Source organism: Corylus avellana, chromosome ca4, assembly GCF_901000735.1.
Source record: "Corylus avellana chromosome ca4, CavTom2PMs-1.0".
In the NCBI taxonomy this organism is placed as follows: domain Eukaryota; kingdom Viridiplantae; phylum Streptophyta; class Magnoliopsida; order Fagales; family Betulaceae; genus Corylus; species Corylus avellana.
This window is the reverse complement of record NC_081544.1, coordinates 32,090,553-32,111,294: the sequence shown is the minus strand read 5'-3', so window position 1 is coordinate 32,111,294 and position 20,742 is coordinate 32,090,553. Positions and strand designations below refer to the sequence as shown.

General features: G+C 37.1%; 3 protein-coding genes across 3 annotated transcripts; 1 reads left to right on the top strand and 2 right to left on the bottom strand.

Moving 5' to 3' along the window:
* The first annotated feature begins 328 nt into the window (after window positions 1-328).
* On the top strand, window positions 329-2,654 carry LOC132178429 (L-ascorbate oxidase-like). The gene is made up of 5 exons (XM_059590868.1): window positions 329-619; window positions 686-778; window positions 865-1,080; window positions 1,413-1,604; window positions 1,689-2,654. The coding sequence occupies exons 1-5, from the start codon at window positions 329-331 to the stop codon at window positions 2,643-2,645; spliced, it is 1,749 nt and encodes a 582-aa protein (XP_059446851.1). The 3' UTR covers window positions 2,646-2,654.
* Window positions 2,655-4,851: 2,197 nt separating this feature from the next.
* LOC132179142 (transcription factor MYB105-like) lies at window positions 4,852-6,871 on the bottom strand. The gene is made up of 3 exons (XM_059591790.1): window positions 6,138-6,871; window positions 5,557-6,036; window positions 4,852-5,396 (listed from the first exon to the last, which is right to left on the bottom strand). The coding sequence occupies exons 1-3, from the start codon at window positions 6,535-6,537 to the stop codon at window positions 5,110-5,112; spliced, it is 1,167 nt and encodes a 388-aa protein (XP_059447773.1). The 5' UTR covers window positions 6,538-6,871; the 3' UTR covers window positions 4,852-5,109.
* Window positions 6,872-19,405: 12,534 nt separating this feature from the next.
* On the bottom strand, window positions 19,406-20,484 carry LOC132179057 (transcription termination factor MTEF1, chloroplastic). The gene has a single exon (XM_059591682.1). It carries the CDS (start codon window positions 20,449-20,451, stop codon window positions 19,561-19,563), a length of 891 nt encoding a protein of 296 aa, XP_059447665.1. The 5' UTR covers window positions 20,452-20,484; the 3' UTR covers window positions 19,406-19,560.
* Window positions 20,485-20,742: the final 258 nt, after the last annotated feature.

Sequence of the window (20,742 nt, the reverse complement as noted above, 5' to 3'; positions counted from 1 at the left end):
TATGTATATATACAATCAACATGTTGAATGTCAGCATTCCAAAAAAGCAAAAAGAAAAAGAAAAAGAAAAAAAGAAAAGAATAAAGCTCGTGCCTGTGTTTTTCACGTTGTTCTCTCTCGCCGAGTTTCTCGTTGCGCCGACAACCTTTTAAAGAAGTTGAGGTGGAAATCTGCTAAAACAGAGAGAGAGAGAGACTCCAGGTCAGCAGGGATTCTGTCGTTTAGCTACTATTTTAAGTAGAAGCATCAAGCAAGCTGAAACAACCTTGGACCACACACTTAGTATATATATATAGGTGACCAATCTTGTAATGAAATCAAACCAAACATGGTACAGTGCAGAAGTTGTTTGTGTTTGGTAGCTTTTTTTGTCTTTTCTGTAATGATGATCAGTAGTGTTAATCCAACGGCCGAGGCAAAACCTGGGATTCACTTTCACAAATGGGAGGTGAAATATGCCTACAAGTCTCCCGATTGCTTCAAGAAGCTGGCTATAACAATCAACGGGGATTCTCCAGGGCCTACCATCTATGCTGCACAAGGGGATAGAGTCGTTGTTACTCTCACCAACACTTTGCCCACCGAGAATGTTGCTGTCCATTGGCATGGAATCCGACAGGTACTTCTACTGTCATCATTTCTCAATTTTTGATACAAGTTTATATCTGTGTGATCTTGGCCGCAGATTGGAACACCTTGGAGTGATGGAACTGAAGGGGTGACTCAATGTCCAATCATGCCAGGAGATTCTTTCACGTACGAGTTTGTAGTTGACAGAGTAAGTCCATTCAAATTATTAGGTTGGGGTTGTTTGTTTTTTTGTTTTTTTTTTCCTAATTAAAACAATTACTTTAAAAAATATAGGCAGGGACGTATCTATACCATGCGCATTATGGAATGCAATTATCAGCAGGGCTGTATGGATTCATTATTGTTTCAATACCTCTTCATGGAGTTCCTGAGCCATTTGTGTATGATCAAGATCGAAGCATCATTCTTAAAGATTGGTACCATGCTACCACTTACGAGCAAGCCACGAGCTTATCTTCCATACCCTTCGGTTGGGTTGGAGAGCCACAGGTAAGTAACTGATTCACAGCTCACATAAAACGATAGATGTGGCGTCCCACATCGTTTGGGTATAGGGACGAAGATGTGCTCATATATATAATCGTATATACCCTTCTTTGACAATAATGTATTTTAAAGCCGTTATGGTCATGAACCTATCAGCACTCCGTAATTAACCGTGCTTCTGCGAGAGTAATACTATGATAGGTGACTTTTTGAGAAGTTTGGTTTAGAAGAGCCAAAAGTAGATAATATTATGTATCATTTGGGGTGGGGCGTTACAATAGACATTAATGATCAGTTTTGTGCTAAAAATATTCCTTTATTTTCTTTAATTTTAGTCACTTTTGATAAATGGAAGAGGAAGGTTCAACTGCTCTCTTCTTAATGCACCAAGCTCAGATCATTCGGAAATTTGTGATGCAACAAATCCTGAATGTTCTCCCTACAGTTTAACAGTAGTTCATGGAGAAACTTATAGATTGAGGATTGGCAGCTTGACTTCTCTATCAGCTTTGAGCTTCCAAATTGAAGTATTGATTTTCCTTCGTCATATCCCAAATTCCAATTATTTATGATGTGCCTGCATGTTTCATGTGATTCATCTTCTCATGCAGGGCCATAATATGACCGTTGTAGAAGCCGACGGGAACTATGTTGAGGCATTTGAAACAAAAAACCTATATATAAATTCCGGTGAGACATACTCGGTTTTAGTAACCGCCGACCAAGATCCTTCAAGAAACTATTGGATCACTACAAACGTTGTTAACCGGGAACCATCAACCCCGACCGGTCTGGCCATCTTCAATTACTATCCAAACCATCCCCATAAATACCCTCCAACGGCTCCAACCACAGGCCCTCTCTGGAACGACATAGCTTCACAACTGGCTCAGAGCCGTGCCATCAGGGCACACCATGACTTTATACAACCGCCGCCTCCTAAATCAGATAGGGTGATTGTGCTTCTCAACACACAAAATTTGATCGATGGTTATAACCGCTGGTCTTTAAATAACAGATCTCTCACACTTCCCCACACTCCTTACCTCATTGCACTAAAACAAAATTTCACCGACGCCTTTGATCAAAACCCACCTCCGGATAGCTATGACATTGCAAATTATGACATATCCAAGGTTCCTCACAACGTAAACGCCACATCTAGCAATGCCGTTTATAGGATAAGCTTCAATACGACAGTGGATATTATACTGCAAAATGCAAACACCATGACCCCGGGTTCCAGCGAGACACATCCTTGGCATATGCACGGCCATGATTTCTGGGTTTTAGGCTACGGAAGCAATAAGTTTGATGTGGTAAAAGATCCGGCAACGTACAACCTCGTTGATCCGATCATGAAGAACACAGTGGCTCTATATCCATATGGATGGACTGCTTTGAGGTTTCGGGCGGATAATCCAGGTGTCTGGATATTCCATTGTCATATTGAGCCTCACTTCTTCATGGGTATGGGGATTGTGTTTGAAGCTGGGGTAGAGATGGTGGGAACGTTGCCCACATCCATTATGGGCTGTGGTGAAACTAAACGCTTGATGAGGCCTTAGATTAAAAAAAAAGGTAGGTAAAGTTATATATTAAGCCGTTTTTTCTTAAATTATTCAATCAGCAGGTGGTGAACTATTAATAATGTATTCATCAAGTTCTAAGAAATGATCAAATAAATTATTATCAATTTCAGTAATCTTGTGAGATATTGAGACTTCTCCTTAGCCAATGGTGAGACTCCATTGCTAGTGTGTGCTTTGTGTTGTTACTGTTGCGTTTTCTGCATAATTTCCGTCAATTTTGGTATCAGAAGTCGAAGGTTCCTTACTAGCATGTTCGTACATGAAGATGAGTACGAGGAATGGAAGACAAAAACACAAAAAAAAAAAAAAAAAAAAAATTAAGGTTGCCCCAATCTCAACTGGACCCTTCCTTTCATGGGCATCTTGGTTTTCAGCAACAAAATATGGTGCTCGTGTGCTAATTCCTTTTGCAGAGAGTTGGGCTTTTGTCAATATCATTTTAGCCCAAACTCGGCCCAACTTTATTACAATATCCGATCATCTTAACATCGGTGCCTGCCCTTCCCTTACTATTCCTCTTACCTTTAAATTTTATTAATTATATTTTTTTTTGATAGCAAAAACGATTATTACCATGCAACATGTTTATATTTTCGCAAAAAATGATGTATGAATACATTTGTTAGTTTATTTTTTTTTTTAGCGAAAAAGGTAGGCTAATTGTCGCTATCCTACCTGGATGTGACCATAGTAGCATCTACCCGCTAGAAGTTGCACATGAAGTACCTAAACGGTGAGAACCACATACGTTCCCTCAATTCCGACTAAGCCATAGTCTGATCCAACTTTACTAAGGCATCAATAGAAATTCAAGGTGACTAATACTAAACAAATATATATAAAAATTATCTATTGCGAAGATTCAAACTCACGATTTAACATGCCCTAATCACTTAAAAACTTTCTTTAATTCACCCCGATAGTTGGTTCATCTCTCACATACAAGGATCGTCTGGTTTGTATGTGCAGGCTGGCAGGCATCATTTTCAAATGTCAGGGAGTCACTGTTGATTTCGTATAAAAGAAAATAAAGATTTGAGTCAGGAACGACTGTTTATGTCAATCAAAGAGTAAATACGCATCACATTACTGTATGTGGTGGTTCCAGGCTGTTGAAAATAGTTTTGTGGGAGTGGGAGTGGGATTGGGATTGGGATGGATGATCATGTCACCAGATTTTATGCTTGTTGAATCAGCAAATAATAAATATCCGAGGGAATTTTTGGATAAACGTCCCCCATGTAATGCAAAACAGTTTCAAACAGCGAACCCCATGTGGGTGGCATGAGCTCTCAGGAGATTCTGCTGATGGGGGGAGGGGAATTCAACAGTTTTCCATCATCAACGCATTACCTCCGCCTCCGCCTCTGCTGCTTGCTGGGTTTTCAGCTGGCACAATTTCTGCCTCACCTTTGCAGGCCCATCACAAAAGGATGTTCTCAATCCCCCCCCCCCCCCTCTTTTTGTCCTTTCTTCCCTTCCTTATATCCCACGCATTCATTTTCTCTCCACTCTCGTCTTTTACTGTTCTACTCGCTCTACCTACACAAATTACATTTGACCATAATCTAATATTCACCTAGCTACATTATTATTATTATTATTATTATCATAAAATAAATAAATAAATCTAAAATATAAAGTAGAATGACAAAAATTATGACCCCGTTTCAGCCTTCCCTGTGTTTGTCCCTGGTGTCCGTTTGATCCTGGTGTCCTGTCCTCTTTTCCTTTTTTCAAAGGAATGCCACCTGTGTTCTTATTTTAATGGGATTCCAGCTCTTAAATTTCTCTTTCTTATATATATATATATATATATATATTCTATTTTTGGTGGGAAAGGCATCCCCAACCCCAACAACAAAGCACCAAGCTTGAAAACAAATTAAATAAATAAATGAAAATGGATCATTAGGGAGCGTAAGAGTAATAGAAAACCCAGATCGGTCTCGTTCTTGGAGGGAGAAATGTCGGTGGAGTGAAGAGGACTGGATGCTGATAAGATCAGCGGAGAAGGGCCGGAAAGGTGGTGGTAGAGCTGGCTGTATATCTTACTTGCAAACCCAAAAAAAAGAAAAAAAAAAAACTCTTTCCTTATCAGAAGTGATCAATAACAGAAAGTTAAAAGAGAAAAAAAAAAAAAAAAAAAAGTGAGAGAAAGGTGACATGGCATTTGTGACGAATAACATATAACTTATTTTATTGCTTCACCTTGGGAAAGAGTCTGATGTGAGCAAGGGGGGGGAGGGGGTTACAAGAAAAAGAAGGGTGGTGGTGGGGATATGAGTTGAACAAAGTGATGCAGATATTGTACTGTCATCTAACTGGAACAACAATCCATTCTGTTTACCTCTAATGGCTTCTCATTTGATCATGGACCACATCTTCTTATGATGGTTTTCTGTGAAAGCTTGTTTTCAGCTTTTCATCGCTTCTAACTTCATGTGGCTCCTACTCCAAGAAAGTCAATGAATGGTGGTGGAATGCCCTCAAATTGGCTGCCTACCCTGCTTTCTGCAGCTGATGATGAAGGCTCACTGGCTGAAACTTGAGGCCTTGCTGCTGACGACGACTCTAATAAACTGTATGGGCTGTGGTTGTTGTTTGAGTTTGACTGTTGCATTGCCATCAAAAAAGGAGCCTGCTGCTGCTGGTGGGGATACAAACCTTCATCCCAAGATCTGCCCTGCCTCATCAACCTCCCCATCATCTCATTGCCCTTACAACCTGAACCAAAATGTACACAATTTATTTGTAAAAACAACCATGAGAACAAAAAAAAAAAGAGAGAGAGAGAGAGAGGAGAGGAGAGGAGAGTAGCTAGCACAGAAACCCAAATGCACAAAAGTGCAGGAACAAAAAAGGTTTAGAGGGAAAAGAGACCCACCCGGGACGAAGTCAAAAGGAGTCTGTTGTGCACAGAAAGCAGTGTAGGGAAGGAGCTTGCTGCTGCTGTTCCTTGAGATTGCTTCTCCTCCACTGCTTAAGCCATAATCAACCCCACCACCATTAAAGGCTCCAAAGGGGAAAGTAGTAGTAGTAATATTGGTGAGTTCTCCGTTGGAGAGATTGAGACAGTAAGGTAGCGGTTCTGTTCTTGTTGTGGCAGCTGCATCTCCGCTTGGATTTCCCAGCTTTCTCCTCCTGTAAGCACTGGATTGTTCCCTAAACTTCCTTGCCATAATAACATGCCAATGGTTCTTCACTGCATTATCAGTTCTTCCCGGGAAAAGCCTTGCTATCATAGCCCATTTATTCCCATAAATTCTATGAGCTTGCATTAGCCTTTCTTCTTCTTCTTCACTAAAAGCTCTTCTATTTATCCTTGGGTCCAACTGGTTAAACCATCTCAGTCTGCAGCTCTTCCCTGGAAGGTAACATCAACAATTCAATATTTTTTTACCCAAAAGAAATTTAAAAAAAGAAAAAGAAAAATAAGAAGTGATTTTTGGCTCACTATGAAATTACCTGATCTTCCTTCCAACTTCTCTGCTATAAGGTTCCAGTTCTGAGGGCCATAAAGAGCGACAAGCTCCTTGAGCTTTGTATCCTCTGCAGGCCTCCAATGCCCTCTGGCACAAAGCTTTGACTTCTTATCATTAAGGTTGGCATTGTTTTGCCCAAAACCATCACTGCCCTCAGCGTCGCTGCTGTGGTGTTCTTCAAAGCTTCTTGTAATTGAGTGAAAACCCCCCCAACAAGCTCTCCCGTTTTCCACCTCAGAATTCTTAGAGAGGTTACTTTCCTGTGAAGAAGAGACTGCTGCGGCTGAAGAAGCTACTCCATTGTTGGGAGCCAGGGAGAGAGAACCCATGTCTGCATAAAATGAGTAGCTGCTGAGGCGATCTATTTCATTCTTGTTGCTCATGGCATTTCTCTCTCTCTCTCTCTCACAAACTATGATGAAAAAGAACTGTTACAAAGTCATCTCCATCATCCATCGCCAGAAAAGAATTATCAAAAATGACATGTTGGAGGTTGGACCAAGTTTGAAAGATAGAAGAGAAAGCTTTGGAACACCCAAAACAGCGAACTGTCTTTAACAGAAACCTACAACAACTCCAAGGCTTCTCCCCCCCCTTTCACAGGCTCAGACTATTTAGAAAGAGAGAGAGAGAGAGAGAGTGCGTACACTATGAAGTAGTTAACCACTCTGATCCGCCCTGACATCTTAATTTAACAAGTTCAGATTATTATAATATTATATAAATCTTGGCTTCTTGCTCACCTTCTTCTTCTTCTTACTTTTTTTTTTTTTTTTCTTTTCTTTTTTTCTTTATATGATAAGCTCTTCTTTGGATATATAACCCACAACATTCACACGTGTGAAAGTGAGAGGCACAACAATTAACAAACCCCCCTCTCTCTCTCTCTCTCTATTTATGGGCTGAAGGTTCTTAGGCTGTCCCTCTCTAAATTGACAAGAAAGACTCATAATGTGATGTGTGCTAGCTTGGGCTCGTGCAGGGCTAGACACCTTTCTTTTCAAAGCCAGAAGAAAATGAGACTTGGACACAACATGCCCCATGTCAACACTAGTAAATAAAGCTACAGCATCCCATCTCCATCAGTCCCTATTTTAACTTTAAGACAAGCATTTTAACCTGGCCAGTTAACCACCTGAAGTTGACCCAACAACCAAACCCTTTGGGAAAGAATTACTTCATTCATGTCTCTTCTTCACACCTAACTCTAACACTACAAATGCTCATTAGCATCATTCAAGTCTTCTTTTCAGTTATAATTTGATTCTGCTCTATCGAGTGTATAAAAATAATCTCAAGTTTGGGATTCTACGCTGAGACCTCTTTCACCCGTTAAACCATTAAGAGTTAGTTCGAATGCCATTTGTTTTCTGTTTTCTTTGCTTGTTTCACGTAAGAAATTACAGGTTTGTTTTGTAAAACTTTTTGAGGAATGCCTTTTGTTTTTTAGTATGCGATATCATATAAAAATAAAAACAGTTTTAAATGTTTTTTGAATTTTAAATTATTTGTTAATGTTTTTTTTACTATTATTATTAAAAATCAAAAAGCTATCCTAACAAGCCCATAATTCAGAACTAGATTTTAGTAATTAACCTGAATTCATAATGCAAATTCCTTGAAAGTGTTCTTTTTTTTTCTATATCTTAAGCAATTTAAAAAAATGTGTATTTCTCATATGTAGAGGACACATGTCATTTTTATAGAATAGGTTGAAATTTTTTTTTCCAATTCAATTTTAAAAAAAACTATGAGTTGCAAATATCAAGTGAAACAAATTTTATTAGTTTTTTTTTTTTTTTTTGGAGTGTGAAACTCAGATATTACTGCAGCAGGAAGTTACTATTCTGATTCTCTCATTTAAGCAGATCCCACTGGTTAATTAATTCAATAATAAAATATTGACGAGCTAAAACAGTAAAATGTTTCCATGTTTCCCCTTCTCCCTTCTCACTGCAAGTGTCATCTGCACATTCTAAAGAGACCCCCAATAAAACCAGTCAAAAGGATGTTCCCCATTTATGTTTCCTTGTAAGGTATGTTCTAGACTGCCTTTCATTGCCTTTTACCCAAAAATAAAAACAGAAAAACTAAAAATATTCTATTTAATATATAAAAAAAGTTGTCCTTATTGAATAATCTTCTTCAGTTTTCACTTCCCCGGATAACCCAATGGCAGACGTTTCATTTAAATTGTGTCCCAGTGTAACAGGAATGTACTATCTGTGCTGTGAAGAACTGAACACCTTTGGGTCAAAACTTTGACAACCCTGACTTTTTTTCGGAAACACCCCAACTAAAGTCACCCCAACAACTCTAATTACTAGAATATCAGAAAGAAAATGATATAAATATATCTACAATTATTATTAAATTTTATATAGTTTAATTTATATATAATATATTAATAACATTTCTAAAGGAATACAGACCCAAATTGGGGTGGCTTCCACCCTCAACAACTCTCTTGGAGCACTGGGTCCCAAACAAAGAAGACATGTTTAATTATATGTCTCTAAAATTTTCGTTTCTCATGGGGTCTAGTCTGTATTTGTACTGGTTCATGCCAATAGCATTTAAGATACATGTGAATATGCTTATGAGATAATTGGACTCTCTTGATGTCACCATGACCACTCTACTCTAACACTTGTATCTACTGTTACCTTATTAATCAAAATATATTGAAATTTACTTAACTTATATATATATATATAATGAACAGCTCTATTGTTTTATGAATTTTGTAACTCTTGACAATAAATGCAGATTATCCTTATGCGGAAAGCTAGCAGCATCTGCATATATAAGGGAGCCCCATAGGCCATAGGCCACAGTGTATGAGTTTCAGGCCAGGTTATGTTTACTTGAAAAGGACGCAACGACCCAACCATGACCATACAGATCTTATCATACCAATTACAAACAAGAATACTTCTGTAAATGTTTCAGAGAAAGATCAATAATTTCATGCTCTCAACTCATGCCATACTACACTGTTCTTGTGCTCGTGTTGGTAGTTTTTAAGATTATAACCCATTTAGTGAAAAAAAAATAAATAAATAAATAAACAATTAAAGGACTTGATCCATTGATTTTAAGTAAACAGCACTTACAATGTAGAAAATATAAAATATAAGAAAGCCACAGCGCCCAAAAAAAAAAAAAAAATTTGGAGTGATTCAATCTTAATTGAAGAGATGGTACGTAAGTGAGGTCAAATCATATAGATTTTATTATAGACATACAACGTAGAAAAGATATTATTGCTAATATGAAAAATATCCAATATATTCTAAAATTCTGTCCGACTTAATTGACGCCCACTTTTCAAGTGTTATCTTTTAGAAGGTGACGCTTTAGCCCAAAGGAATACTGTTTAGTATTATTTTCACTATAGAAACAATTATATTTTTGAATCCATACCCTATATTTAGAGTCTTTTACCAAGAGTCACTACATTAATAGTGACGTTTTTTGGGCTTAAAACGTATCTTCCAATGGTTACTATATATGAATTTTTTTATAGTGTGAGTTTAAAAAGATGAATAATTCTTAACTTTTTTTTTTTTTTGGTATCATTTTTTTTTTTCTTGAACCCAGTAATTTCAAGAAAAAAAAGAAGAAGATATCTAGAGACTATAAGGTGAAAATTGCTTGGTTCTTTCTGTACGGTGTAGATTGAAGTTTGACGATTTTGTAGGTGTAGTTTGTTTTTTTTTACCAAATCAAAATCTAGAGACTATCTTTATTGAATGACTATTATATCTTTTGCCGTCTCAACAATAATCTCCCATATATATATATATATATATATATATGATAATTAAGCGCATCCAAAGGGGAAAAAAGATAGAAAGAAAAAATGATTAGCATTGTGATTAAGACCCTTAAGAGAGAAGGAGCAAAACAGTTAGTTATGAGTTGGCACAATGTGGTTTGAGAGGGGAAGAGGCCAAATAGAAAACATCAAAATTGTAATGGACCATATCTCATGTTTTCAGTGAAAGGACAATGGATCCCTTGGTCTGCATCTTTTCAGACCAAATGCAAAGGAAGTGAATCCTTCCTGGGATACTGCTTGCGTCCTGTTCCACGCAGAGGAACAGGGACGTAAGCTCTTTTGTGTTGTGTGGATCGACGGTTAAAAATTTACTCAAGTGGCGTGGAGTGGAGAGGATCTACCGCTCTCAATCCCATCATGCATCCTGTGCTTTCTTTTGTTCTCTTTCTCTGGCAATCCAGTCCCACGTGTACCCCATGTCTTTGTTGCCTTCGTTTGCACGTGTGGATCCATATGTTTTTAAACTCACGGAGAGATTTTTGTTGCTTTTTTGCATGGAGAATTATTAACTGACCGCCTGAATCAAACTTAGGATGCCCTATCTAGTCCAGTCAGCTTTAGAGTCATTTGTCCTTACATCTAGGCCCACGTCATCATGAAAACGCGTGCTACTCACGCCCCAGCACAACATCCATCTTCTCTCTACTCTTCTCACTCTCAGTCTCTCACCTCGACCAAAGACTCCAAAGGGGTTGGTGTTGGTGTTGCAGTGGTAGCAGGCAGCCCCTTTCGATCGAGCACAGAAAGGCACACTTCAATAATGAACACCCAATATTGGCCATTTACATCATCAGAAAGTGACATGGGTTAATTGATTTGATTACTCTATATTATATTGTTGATTGAAGAAATCCACATATCATTCATAATATCTAAATTAAGGATATACGTACAAGTACATTATTAATTAATTATGATAATGATTAATGATTAATGAAGAAGCATTAATATGACCAAAAATATATATATATATACGGTTGAATGGGCAATATCAGTTACAGGTGGTTGTCAGATGAGGTAAAATGAAAATGTAGTTAAATTGACAAACCAATTAGAAGCATGAGTGTTGGAAGAGGCTTTTAAGAGTGGTTGGGAGCAGCAGCAGCAATATTGTACGTTTAGCTGTGCCTTTGGCTGTGGGTGTTCCGTCAGTTGTTGTGGGTGATGGATGGGCACCCACAGGCAGAAGCATCCCAAGCTCATGTGCTTGAGGTTTGTTATGTTGAGCAGAAATGAGAGAACATGCTTTTTGAATGACCCACGCAAGCAAATAGTTGGAGCCACAAATGCATGAAAATCAAAGGCTGAAATCTGAAATCTGAAATCCATATACCCCACCATACACAAAATCCTACGACTCATCCATACGATTCTGTTGGGGCTGTTCCCTTGGAACTACGTGAAATCAAATGCGTGGTCCTGCCGTGCCGCTTTTCCCCACTCCCACCAATTTTATTTTACCGGCCACTAAACCCGATTAAACGTTAACTTACATAACCTTTTTTTTTTTTTTTTTTTAATTAGGTTAGCTACGTTTTGCACGTGCAATCAGTACTATATAGTTTGTTAATTTACTGCACACGTGGCATATACTTGTCCAGTGCTTATACCAACAAATATTCTCCAACCATGCCAATCTCTTAATCATGAGCTAGCTCACTGACACCACATTTGGTCCAATTTTAGACCCAAACTATACCACTACAACAACTCCAACCTAGGCCTCATTTTGTTTGACAAACATGTAATTATAGGATAATATTGTGGCACGCAGGACCAATACCTGCGAACCATAAATGTTGGAATTCTTAATTAAATTAATGGATTTTCATTCAATCCATAGTCCATACAGCCACCTTTTATTCTATTAGTTGGTTGGACCTATAGCTTTTTTTAATTTTTAATTTTTAATTTGTGTGGGTGTATATATTTTGAAACTATATACGAACATATATCAACAACTACGACCAGCTAGAGCATCAAATACATATTGTTTATTGTCATGTCTCCATACACAACAAAAGTATCTCGTATATATATATATATATATTGAGCATCAACACCTTTACACCCCAAACACAGACTCGGGCATGTGTTTTTTTATGGGATCTTGGTCCATGAATATTAATGATCACAATTCCTAAGAATATATATATATATATATTCATGCTCAGGAAATTTATGTCAATTTCTCAACAACTTCTTTCAAGTCTGTGCAACGAGAATTTGATTAGAAACTCAGCTCCTTTGTCACCATTTCTGATGACGGGACATTTCTCAACCCCATTACACAATATCCCATCTTGGGTCAGGATATGGGTCAAAACTACTACTTTTTGTGGCATCATTTTTTCTCCCTAGTCTTCTGGCATCATTTTCTAAAGCATACAATTATTATATAAATTAATTTTAATTTGATTTATTTAATTAATGGGTTAAATTTTTTAATCTTAACCCACTTAAATTTCATGTAAAAAAATTGTTAGGTTTATAATAAGTCATCCATCTCGTTATTTGAAAGAGGGAATGTCATTCAAGCCATAAATATTTAATTTTCATTGTTTTTGGGTAAAAAGTGGTAATAGTAACAGTACGGTGTAGCTCAACTGTGAATGCAGTATGGTGATGATATTGATGATGCCATGTTGCATGTCCATATTCCTTCATGTCATGTGATCATTATATATATATATATATATATATATATACAACAGTAGTTCAAATCATTCAAGATTGAAGTAACAAATCGGTAGAGTACAGCCCGGCTATAAGACTAGCAATAATAAACAAGCTGAAGTCAGCATGTGTAGGCTATTTGTAATAGAGAGAGAGAGAGAGAGAGAGAGAGAGAGAAAGGTAAAAGAAAAGAGCCGTTTTCTTTTTACTGACTTCCGCGAATCATCCAAACAAGGAGAGTGATCTAAAAGCCTCGTGATGCCACATATGGGTAGTAAAGGTTGTGGAGTTTACACTGTCATAGTAAGCTCTCCCAGTCAGTAGGCCTCACTGATACAGAAAACAAAATAATATTCAGAATTCAGGCTTAAAAAGATATGACCTCACTGCAAACTCAATACCCCTTATGGAAATTAGAGGTTTGTTACCCACATTTCCCCAAGATGTTAACAAGTCAGAGCAAATGGGTGGTTTCAAAGCAATTATTGAACTCTCTCTGTTTGGATCTGAGTTGGATAGGATAGTACTCTGTATCAACAAAAATATATGAAATATCAAAAGGCACTGTGAAGGGTATGCTGGGGATTTCGATTTCTGTACATTATTTATTGGGTTGTAAGTAAGAAGTTAAGTAACCGTGCACAGGTTGACAGAAGAGAGGGAGGTGGTGAAGAAAAAAGGACAGGGGTTTTGATCTCCTTTGAGATTTCCTTTCATCGTTTTAACATAGAGGAATTGTCTGTACCTCATTTTTCCGATTACCCTTTTTCTTTTTCTTTTTTTCTTTTTTAATATATATATATATATATATATATATATATATATCTTTCTTCTCTACAGTCTTCAAACTCTTCTTTTCTCCCTTTCACTGTAGAACAAGTGATTGTACCAGTTCCACGTGCGTAGACCCCTCCCTATGTGCTGCTTCAGAGAAACAGAGCAGGCCAACGGTTCATGGACGCCGTACCATAAAAGCCTCACTGTTTATGTTTCCAAACCACGAGACTTCTGGCTTTTTTACTTTTAAGCGCAGGGTTTCATGTTGAATTATATAAACCATTTAAGGTAATTGGTTTATGTTCAAAGTTAACATAAATACACACTAATTAATTTCAACTCTCAAGTTCACTTCACCTCTTCCCAATATATATATATATATATTACGCCATTGCCTTCAATAAGAAGAAGAAGGTTTTAAATATTACTCCATGAAAATTCTGTCTTTGACCGTTTTATAACAATAGAAGCAAATTAAATTTTCATTGGCAATTTTAATTATTGTAAAACGATTTTTTTTTTTTATAATAAATTTGAGGTATAAATGCATTTGTTTATTCATGTAGTTTAGAATTTTGACAAAAGCTCTCATTAATCACTCTTTGGGGAAAGCAGAAAATAACAAATTATTCTTTATCGTCGGTTGCTAAAAAAGTTGACAAAATTCATTAATATATTAAACGAGAGTGATTAGACCACCCCCTAAACATATGTTTTTTTTTTTTTTGGAGTGATTAATTATTTTTTAAAACTCAGAGACAAATCTCATATGAACAAAAAATGCATTTATTTCTAAATATTATTTGCTTAGTTTTTAAATATAAATAAATAAATAATCTTACTAAAAATATTACCACCTTAGAGCACTCTTTGCAATCTCACTAAAACTATTTTTTGGTTATTTTGGTGAGACAATTTAAGTAAAATGACCTAAATGTCCACATTTCAGCCTCATTACTTTAACAAAAAAAAAGTAGTGAAATGAACAGTACTCACCAATTGATTAAACTAATATAATTTTTCTTTCTCCCTTTTTGTTTTTCGTTTATCTCTCTTTTTCTTTTTCTTTTTCTTTCCCAAAGAGTGTGATTAAACAAATATTATTAAGTTTTTTTTTTTTTTTTTTTCCATCAAAAAGTGTGAGGGGAAACTTCCCATATGTTAATACTTGTAAAACATAAGGTATTATGCATAATATAATGAGTTTGCTAATTTGCAAAATAGGGTGAGAATAGAGAAAGAAGATGAAGAAATACAGAGAGAGAAATAAGACATATTCTTAAAATAAACCATTAGAAAAGTATAAACAATCATAAATATAAAAGTTAGAAAAAGAATAAACAAAACTTTAAAAAATAATATTTAAATAAAATAGTAAAATAAATTGTTAAAGCCGTGAGACTACCGTAAATGCTCTTACATTCTCTAAATAAGAACGTATGTAAGTGGAATACAAGTCCTACATCTCAAAATTTATGGAGGGGTCTGATACTTTTGACTTAGAAGACACTGGAGAGCAGTAGTGGATACAGATTGTCTGACGGACAGATTAGTAAAACCTCTGAACAACCCTGAGCTAAAATTGACCCCACTGCATCTTTCCGTTTACCCAGCTATCTATTTCAGTGATTTCACTATATTATATAATAAGAGTTGCAACAGAGTTTTACCAAAAAACCAAATAAAAAATGATACTCATAGCTCCTTTGCATGAACTCATACTTTGGTTAAAGGCAGTCCTCATTGGTCATTTCCATAAGGCGGGTTAGAAAAATTGATTAATGTAAAAAAAATTAAGAATAATTTTTTTAAAAAGTGAAAAAGTAAGAATATTTGGTATGAAAAAATGAAAAAAAAAAATTGTTTTGTAGTAATTTTTTATGAGAAAATTACACTTTATCCCCTCAAAATTTGAGACAATTTTTAATTCAACCTCTAATGTTTCAATTTTTGCAATGTACCCCCCAAATTTGCAATTTTTTTTTCAATTCGACTAATGTTATCCAAAAATTCTCATATTACCTCTATTTTATTAAAAAAATAAATTATAAAAAAATAAAAAATTAAGGGCAATATGAAAATTTTGGGATAACATTGGTCGAATTGAAAAAAAAATTACAAGTTTGGAGGGGTGCATTGCAAAAATTGAAATATTAGAGGTCGAATTAAAAATCGTTCCAAATTTTGGGAGGATAAAGTGTACTTTTCTTTTTTTTATTTGAATAATAATAAAAAAAAAAACAATTTATATGATATAAAAAATAAGAGAATATTAAAAAAATAAAAAAGTAAAATGAATATTGTTGTGCGTTTCAGAAACTTAGGTAACTCATTAATGTAACGTATACCCTAAAGAGGGTTTTGTTGGCAGTTGCTTTTAACACAGACGTATTAATGTAACTCATTAGTACACATTATATTCCATGCAACTAATGCAAAGGGGAAGTCCACGTGTCCTAATCTATGGCCTTCCCTGCAAGCTAGCTGGGTGCAATCAAGTACAATGGAAATTCCTAAGATTTGGGATCTATGCTATCTACTATCCGCTCAGAAAAAATTAAGGGTGCAAAAGACGGTTATAGTTAATAGTTATTAGTTAAAACTGTTAACCGTAATAAACGGTTAACGATTAATCGTTTTTTAAAAGAAAAAATTGTGCTTGACTCAGCTCGCCTGCTAGACAAGCTGAGTACTCGAAGCTTGGCTCTTTGCTCGCCTAGCTTAAGTGTTTGACTAAGGCAATATTTAGAGTATTATGGAAGGATATGTGCTTTATATAGATGAGTGAAGGTGGAAGTGGTGAGTTTTTTTCGATGTGGGACAAACAAGAGGCAATTGAAAACACGTGTCGTTGTCCGTGTGGGAGTCTGGGACAAGACCAAGAGACAAATTGAAAACCTCACTCCCCATGCGTCAATGTTCTTCGCTTCATGCGCAACTCATTTTTTAAGAACTTAATATTATATTATATAACATACAAACAATATATTTTTGTTTTATATATATATCTATATAAAGCGGTTAATAGTTTTGAAAATGCCACTAACTGAAAGAGGTTAGTGGCTTTTCACCCCCAGGAAAAATCACTTTTCTACGGTCTCTCCGTTTATCAGCGGCTATAAATGGAGGAGTATGGGAGGAATTGGAAAACGGAGGCATAAATGAGCATGTCTTAGTGGGCCTCATCTGTTCCTTTTCTTCCTCAAATTATTTAACAAAAAAACAGAAAAGGGCTTGGCCCATTGTGCCAGTCCAGGTTCAATGGGGAGAGGGTCCAACACTGGGATTAGACGTAAAGCCATTTCTCCAACACAAATGACCCAAAGTTAGGACTTGACAAGACAAGATTCTCCTCTCTTTTTTTTGAGAGAGAGAGAGAGAGAGACACTGGGTACTGTCCTTGCTTTGATAACGTGGTGAAGTTTCTCTTCAATCTAACCTTATTCAATGCTAGTTTCCTTCTTGTTACTGTGTAGGTAGTTCTGTTTCTGATAAATTCTCTCGGCAAACCGCCTTTTGTGGCGGCCCCAGTTCACGCAATGATCCGGGTCATTCACCGCATTGATTTTCGATTGTATACAGTCTGCAGAGGGTGTTGAGTTGATTCTCCATGAAGCATAGAAGCCAACCAAGGGCACATCAAAATCATGTGACAGATTAACCTCCTAGCGACCTCAACCCACATGAGACCCCAGAGTGTCTGCATGTCATGTTAATAGCAAACATTATTCTGGATCGACATGTCAAAGAATTTTTTGATCATGTTTCAGAGAAAGTAGGCCTCGGATGGATACATGCTAAATGGACAGCAACATTCACAATGTGTTCGCCAAATTTTCATCCACACACCAAAACCAATATATTCATTATATGCACATGCCTAATAGAAGACAACAGATGAGAAACAGGGGTATGAGAGTGTTACAAATTTCATATCATCAATAGGGTCCCAATAATTCAGAGACTTCAGAAATATCAAAAAGATTATGTTGCGTTTAGTACACTGCAAGAATAGGTCTGAGCAGCAGTTCGACAAATTGACTAAAAAACAACATAGTTATGAGATATGAATACTCTGATGCACTCATTGTTATGCCAAGAAAGAAAGGCTTATCTAGGCAACAACTCCCCGTAGCCAGGTGCATAGTAACAGGAACTAATATAAAACTCCAACTGTAATGTCAGCTATAATAAAGGATGCCCTTTCAAAGATAACTAACAAAAGCTAGCCCCACAGAGTTTACTTCTCTGAATCAAGTTTGAATTGCTGATACTTCATCACAAGGCAATTCCAGGCAACAGTCTAAATCCAAGCAAAATTTCATAGGAAATAATGCTATTTAAAATGGAGAAACAGGGCAGCCAACATGTGAGAGGTCATCAGAGAATAAAATAAAAAGAGCATCTAATGTATAGCAGCACTGAATCCAGCCACTCCCTCTCCATGATAGAGAACCATTGAGCTTCCTCAAAGCAAATCTCTTGGAGCATCAAGAAGGGCCTGAGGCCCAATCAGAGGAGATATATCTAATGACCTCCGAGCAGCATCCTAGAGGATTGATGCTTATTAAACAGACATTGAAGAATAATGCCAAATTGGAGTAAAAAATTAAAAGAATAATTTGCTAACTAATCCTAGGCAAGGCTTTGATCAATGACTGACTGCATTTCATGAATGGCTAGACAAAATTGCCCATGTTGAAGAACAAAAAGGTTAGAATGTGCACACAATTTTGCAAGTTGAAAAAGGAAATCCTAAGGATGACTTCCCTTACCACATATTATACTCAGGTATTTGTTGGATGTTAACATCTGTAAAAGCACTACAGGTGAGGCTGAACTAGTAATTCAAAAATTAGAGCCAGTTTTAGCAAGTGAGCTCAAGCTACGGGATCCACTAGGCTAGCATCATCAAGATAATGCAGAATATGATACCTTCATATTATACAGCAGAAAACCAAGCTTCAATATGATCACACCTGAACAATCAAGTTCCAAGAAGTCTAGGAAGATAAGCAACACTCATGTAAAGGGAAGTCATGAGTATCATTCACCCGCACAATACGCAATACAACTCCAGAATTATCTCACAGGGGCGTGCCTTTAGGAAATGATATTAGCATCAAATTTCCAGCTCAGTATAACTATAAAAGCCATCCATCAATATCAAAGTACATATGACATCCACGACCAAAAAATAAAAGAGAGGTCAGAGTAGGACCAAAAAAGCTAAAAATTCATTATGTTTTGAGAAGTGTTTCTAAAAAAACAAAGAGCTGATAAATTGTTTTCAAAAAAACAGAAATGGGTTGCTGGAGGGGGTTCATGAGTGGTGGCTGCCTAGTGGCAGCCACTGAGGTGGTGATCTGGCTGCCACTATGGGGCTGCCAGATGGTTTTGGCTGCCACCACGCCAGCCGCCACTATATATATATATATATATAACAAGCAACATCCAGACCTGAAAAAATGAGCGTGGTTAGTTATTCTTTTAAAAGTATTTGGTATTTTGAAAATAGTTTTGTAGTTTGTTTTGAAAAATGTGTTAGCGGTGTTATCAGATTTAAAAATCCGTTTGGATAATTGGTATTTGAGAAGAGTTTCGGCATTTGAGAAGCAAAAACATGTTTTAAATTTTTTGCCACATGCTCAGAATTGGAGCAAACACAAGGAGACAAGAAACTCAATGGTGCAAACACACCTGAAGGGAATTCAGTACCAAATTAGTTGTGGGAATGACTAGAAACTCCATAATAGGAGAAAATGTTAGTGGATTTTGTGCATTTCAATAATCAACAATCTTTCAAGGTAAAACAAGTTCAAACATTCCAGGTAAAAATTTTGCATTTTACCATCCATATATGTCTAAATAGTTACTGCCACTGGCTTACTGGCTACTGCAAACATAAGACGCAAAGCTACCATTACCAAAGCTAACGCATAGTTACATACATAGAAACTCAAAAATCTTTCTTTTCTTGTAGAAACTGTAAGCTTGTCCACAGAAACATACATAACATACATCACTAATCTCGCTACAATAATCACATTCTCACTGTCAATTAATTAACAAAAAATATAAAGCACCACTCAACTTTTACAGACTAAAACTACCTGCCATCCATCGACCGTAACCGCATCTCGATCAACCGCGCATTGAACTCTCCATCGCTAACCTTCAACATCTCGGATAAAGGAAGCGTCAAGCCGTACTCGACCAAAAGCCTATGCCTGGGCTTAATCTTCCCCTCCAAACTAAACGAAAAATACTGCGGAAACCTCTTCAATTCCGCTATGTCCCCCTTCATTTCCTCCAAGAAATACTTTACCTTGGGCGAAAAGTTATTCCTTACACTAAACGTCAACAATCCAGGTGACCTTATCACCATGTTGACCACTTGCTCATACGAAAGCCCCAAACTTTGCAAATACTGAATCTTGGGCAAAAGGGTACCTTCGGCGCTGGAAACCAACAACAATGTGGTTTGGCAGTTGAGGGAATGGGGTCCGACGAAGCCCAAGTTTCTCAAGAAAGACAAGGTGGGTCTCAGCTGATCAGTGACGCTGCAGACCAAGAGTCTGGGGCATCGGATAATGGACTTGGGGAGGTCAGGGAAGGGGACGGGGACCTCGTTGAGGAGGAAATCGAAGATTGGGTAGAGGTCGGAATGGGGGTCGGAGGTGAGGAGCTGCGGGTGCATGTCGAGGATGCGGCCGAGGGACGAGCGGCCGATGCCGAAGGAGGAGAGGCAGCGCTCGACGGAGATGAGGGAGGCGAGTGGGGCGGCGCGGAAGTCTGGGTTCAACCGGAGGGCCTTGTGGGAGTTGACGTTGAGGTTCTCGAGGTATATGATTTTCTCGCGGAAGAGGAGGCCTGCGTCGGAGTTGGGAAGAGAAGGTTTGGGGAGGGGAGTGAGGGAGCAGCGTGGGGTTTTGGAGGGTTTTGAGGAGTGAGGGATGAGACGGGGAGTTTGACTTGGGAGATGGAATCGGATGATCATTTTTCTTTTGAGGCCCGAAAGAAGAGAGGGATTCTAGCTGCTTTTATTGTTGTTTGTTATCCGAAATATGGTTAACTGGTCAATGGGTTACAAGTTACAACTTTAGTAATGTATTTTTATCCCACAATTCCCATTAATTTTTAATCTTAAATGTTTTAATAGCAATAAATTTAAATGTTAGTCCAGACTGACACATTAATACTATGAGAAAGTTATAAAATAAAAATATAATTTTTAGCATTACTCTTATAACTTTATACTAACAATTTTTTATACGACTCACAAATGTGA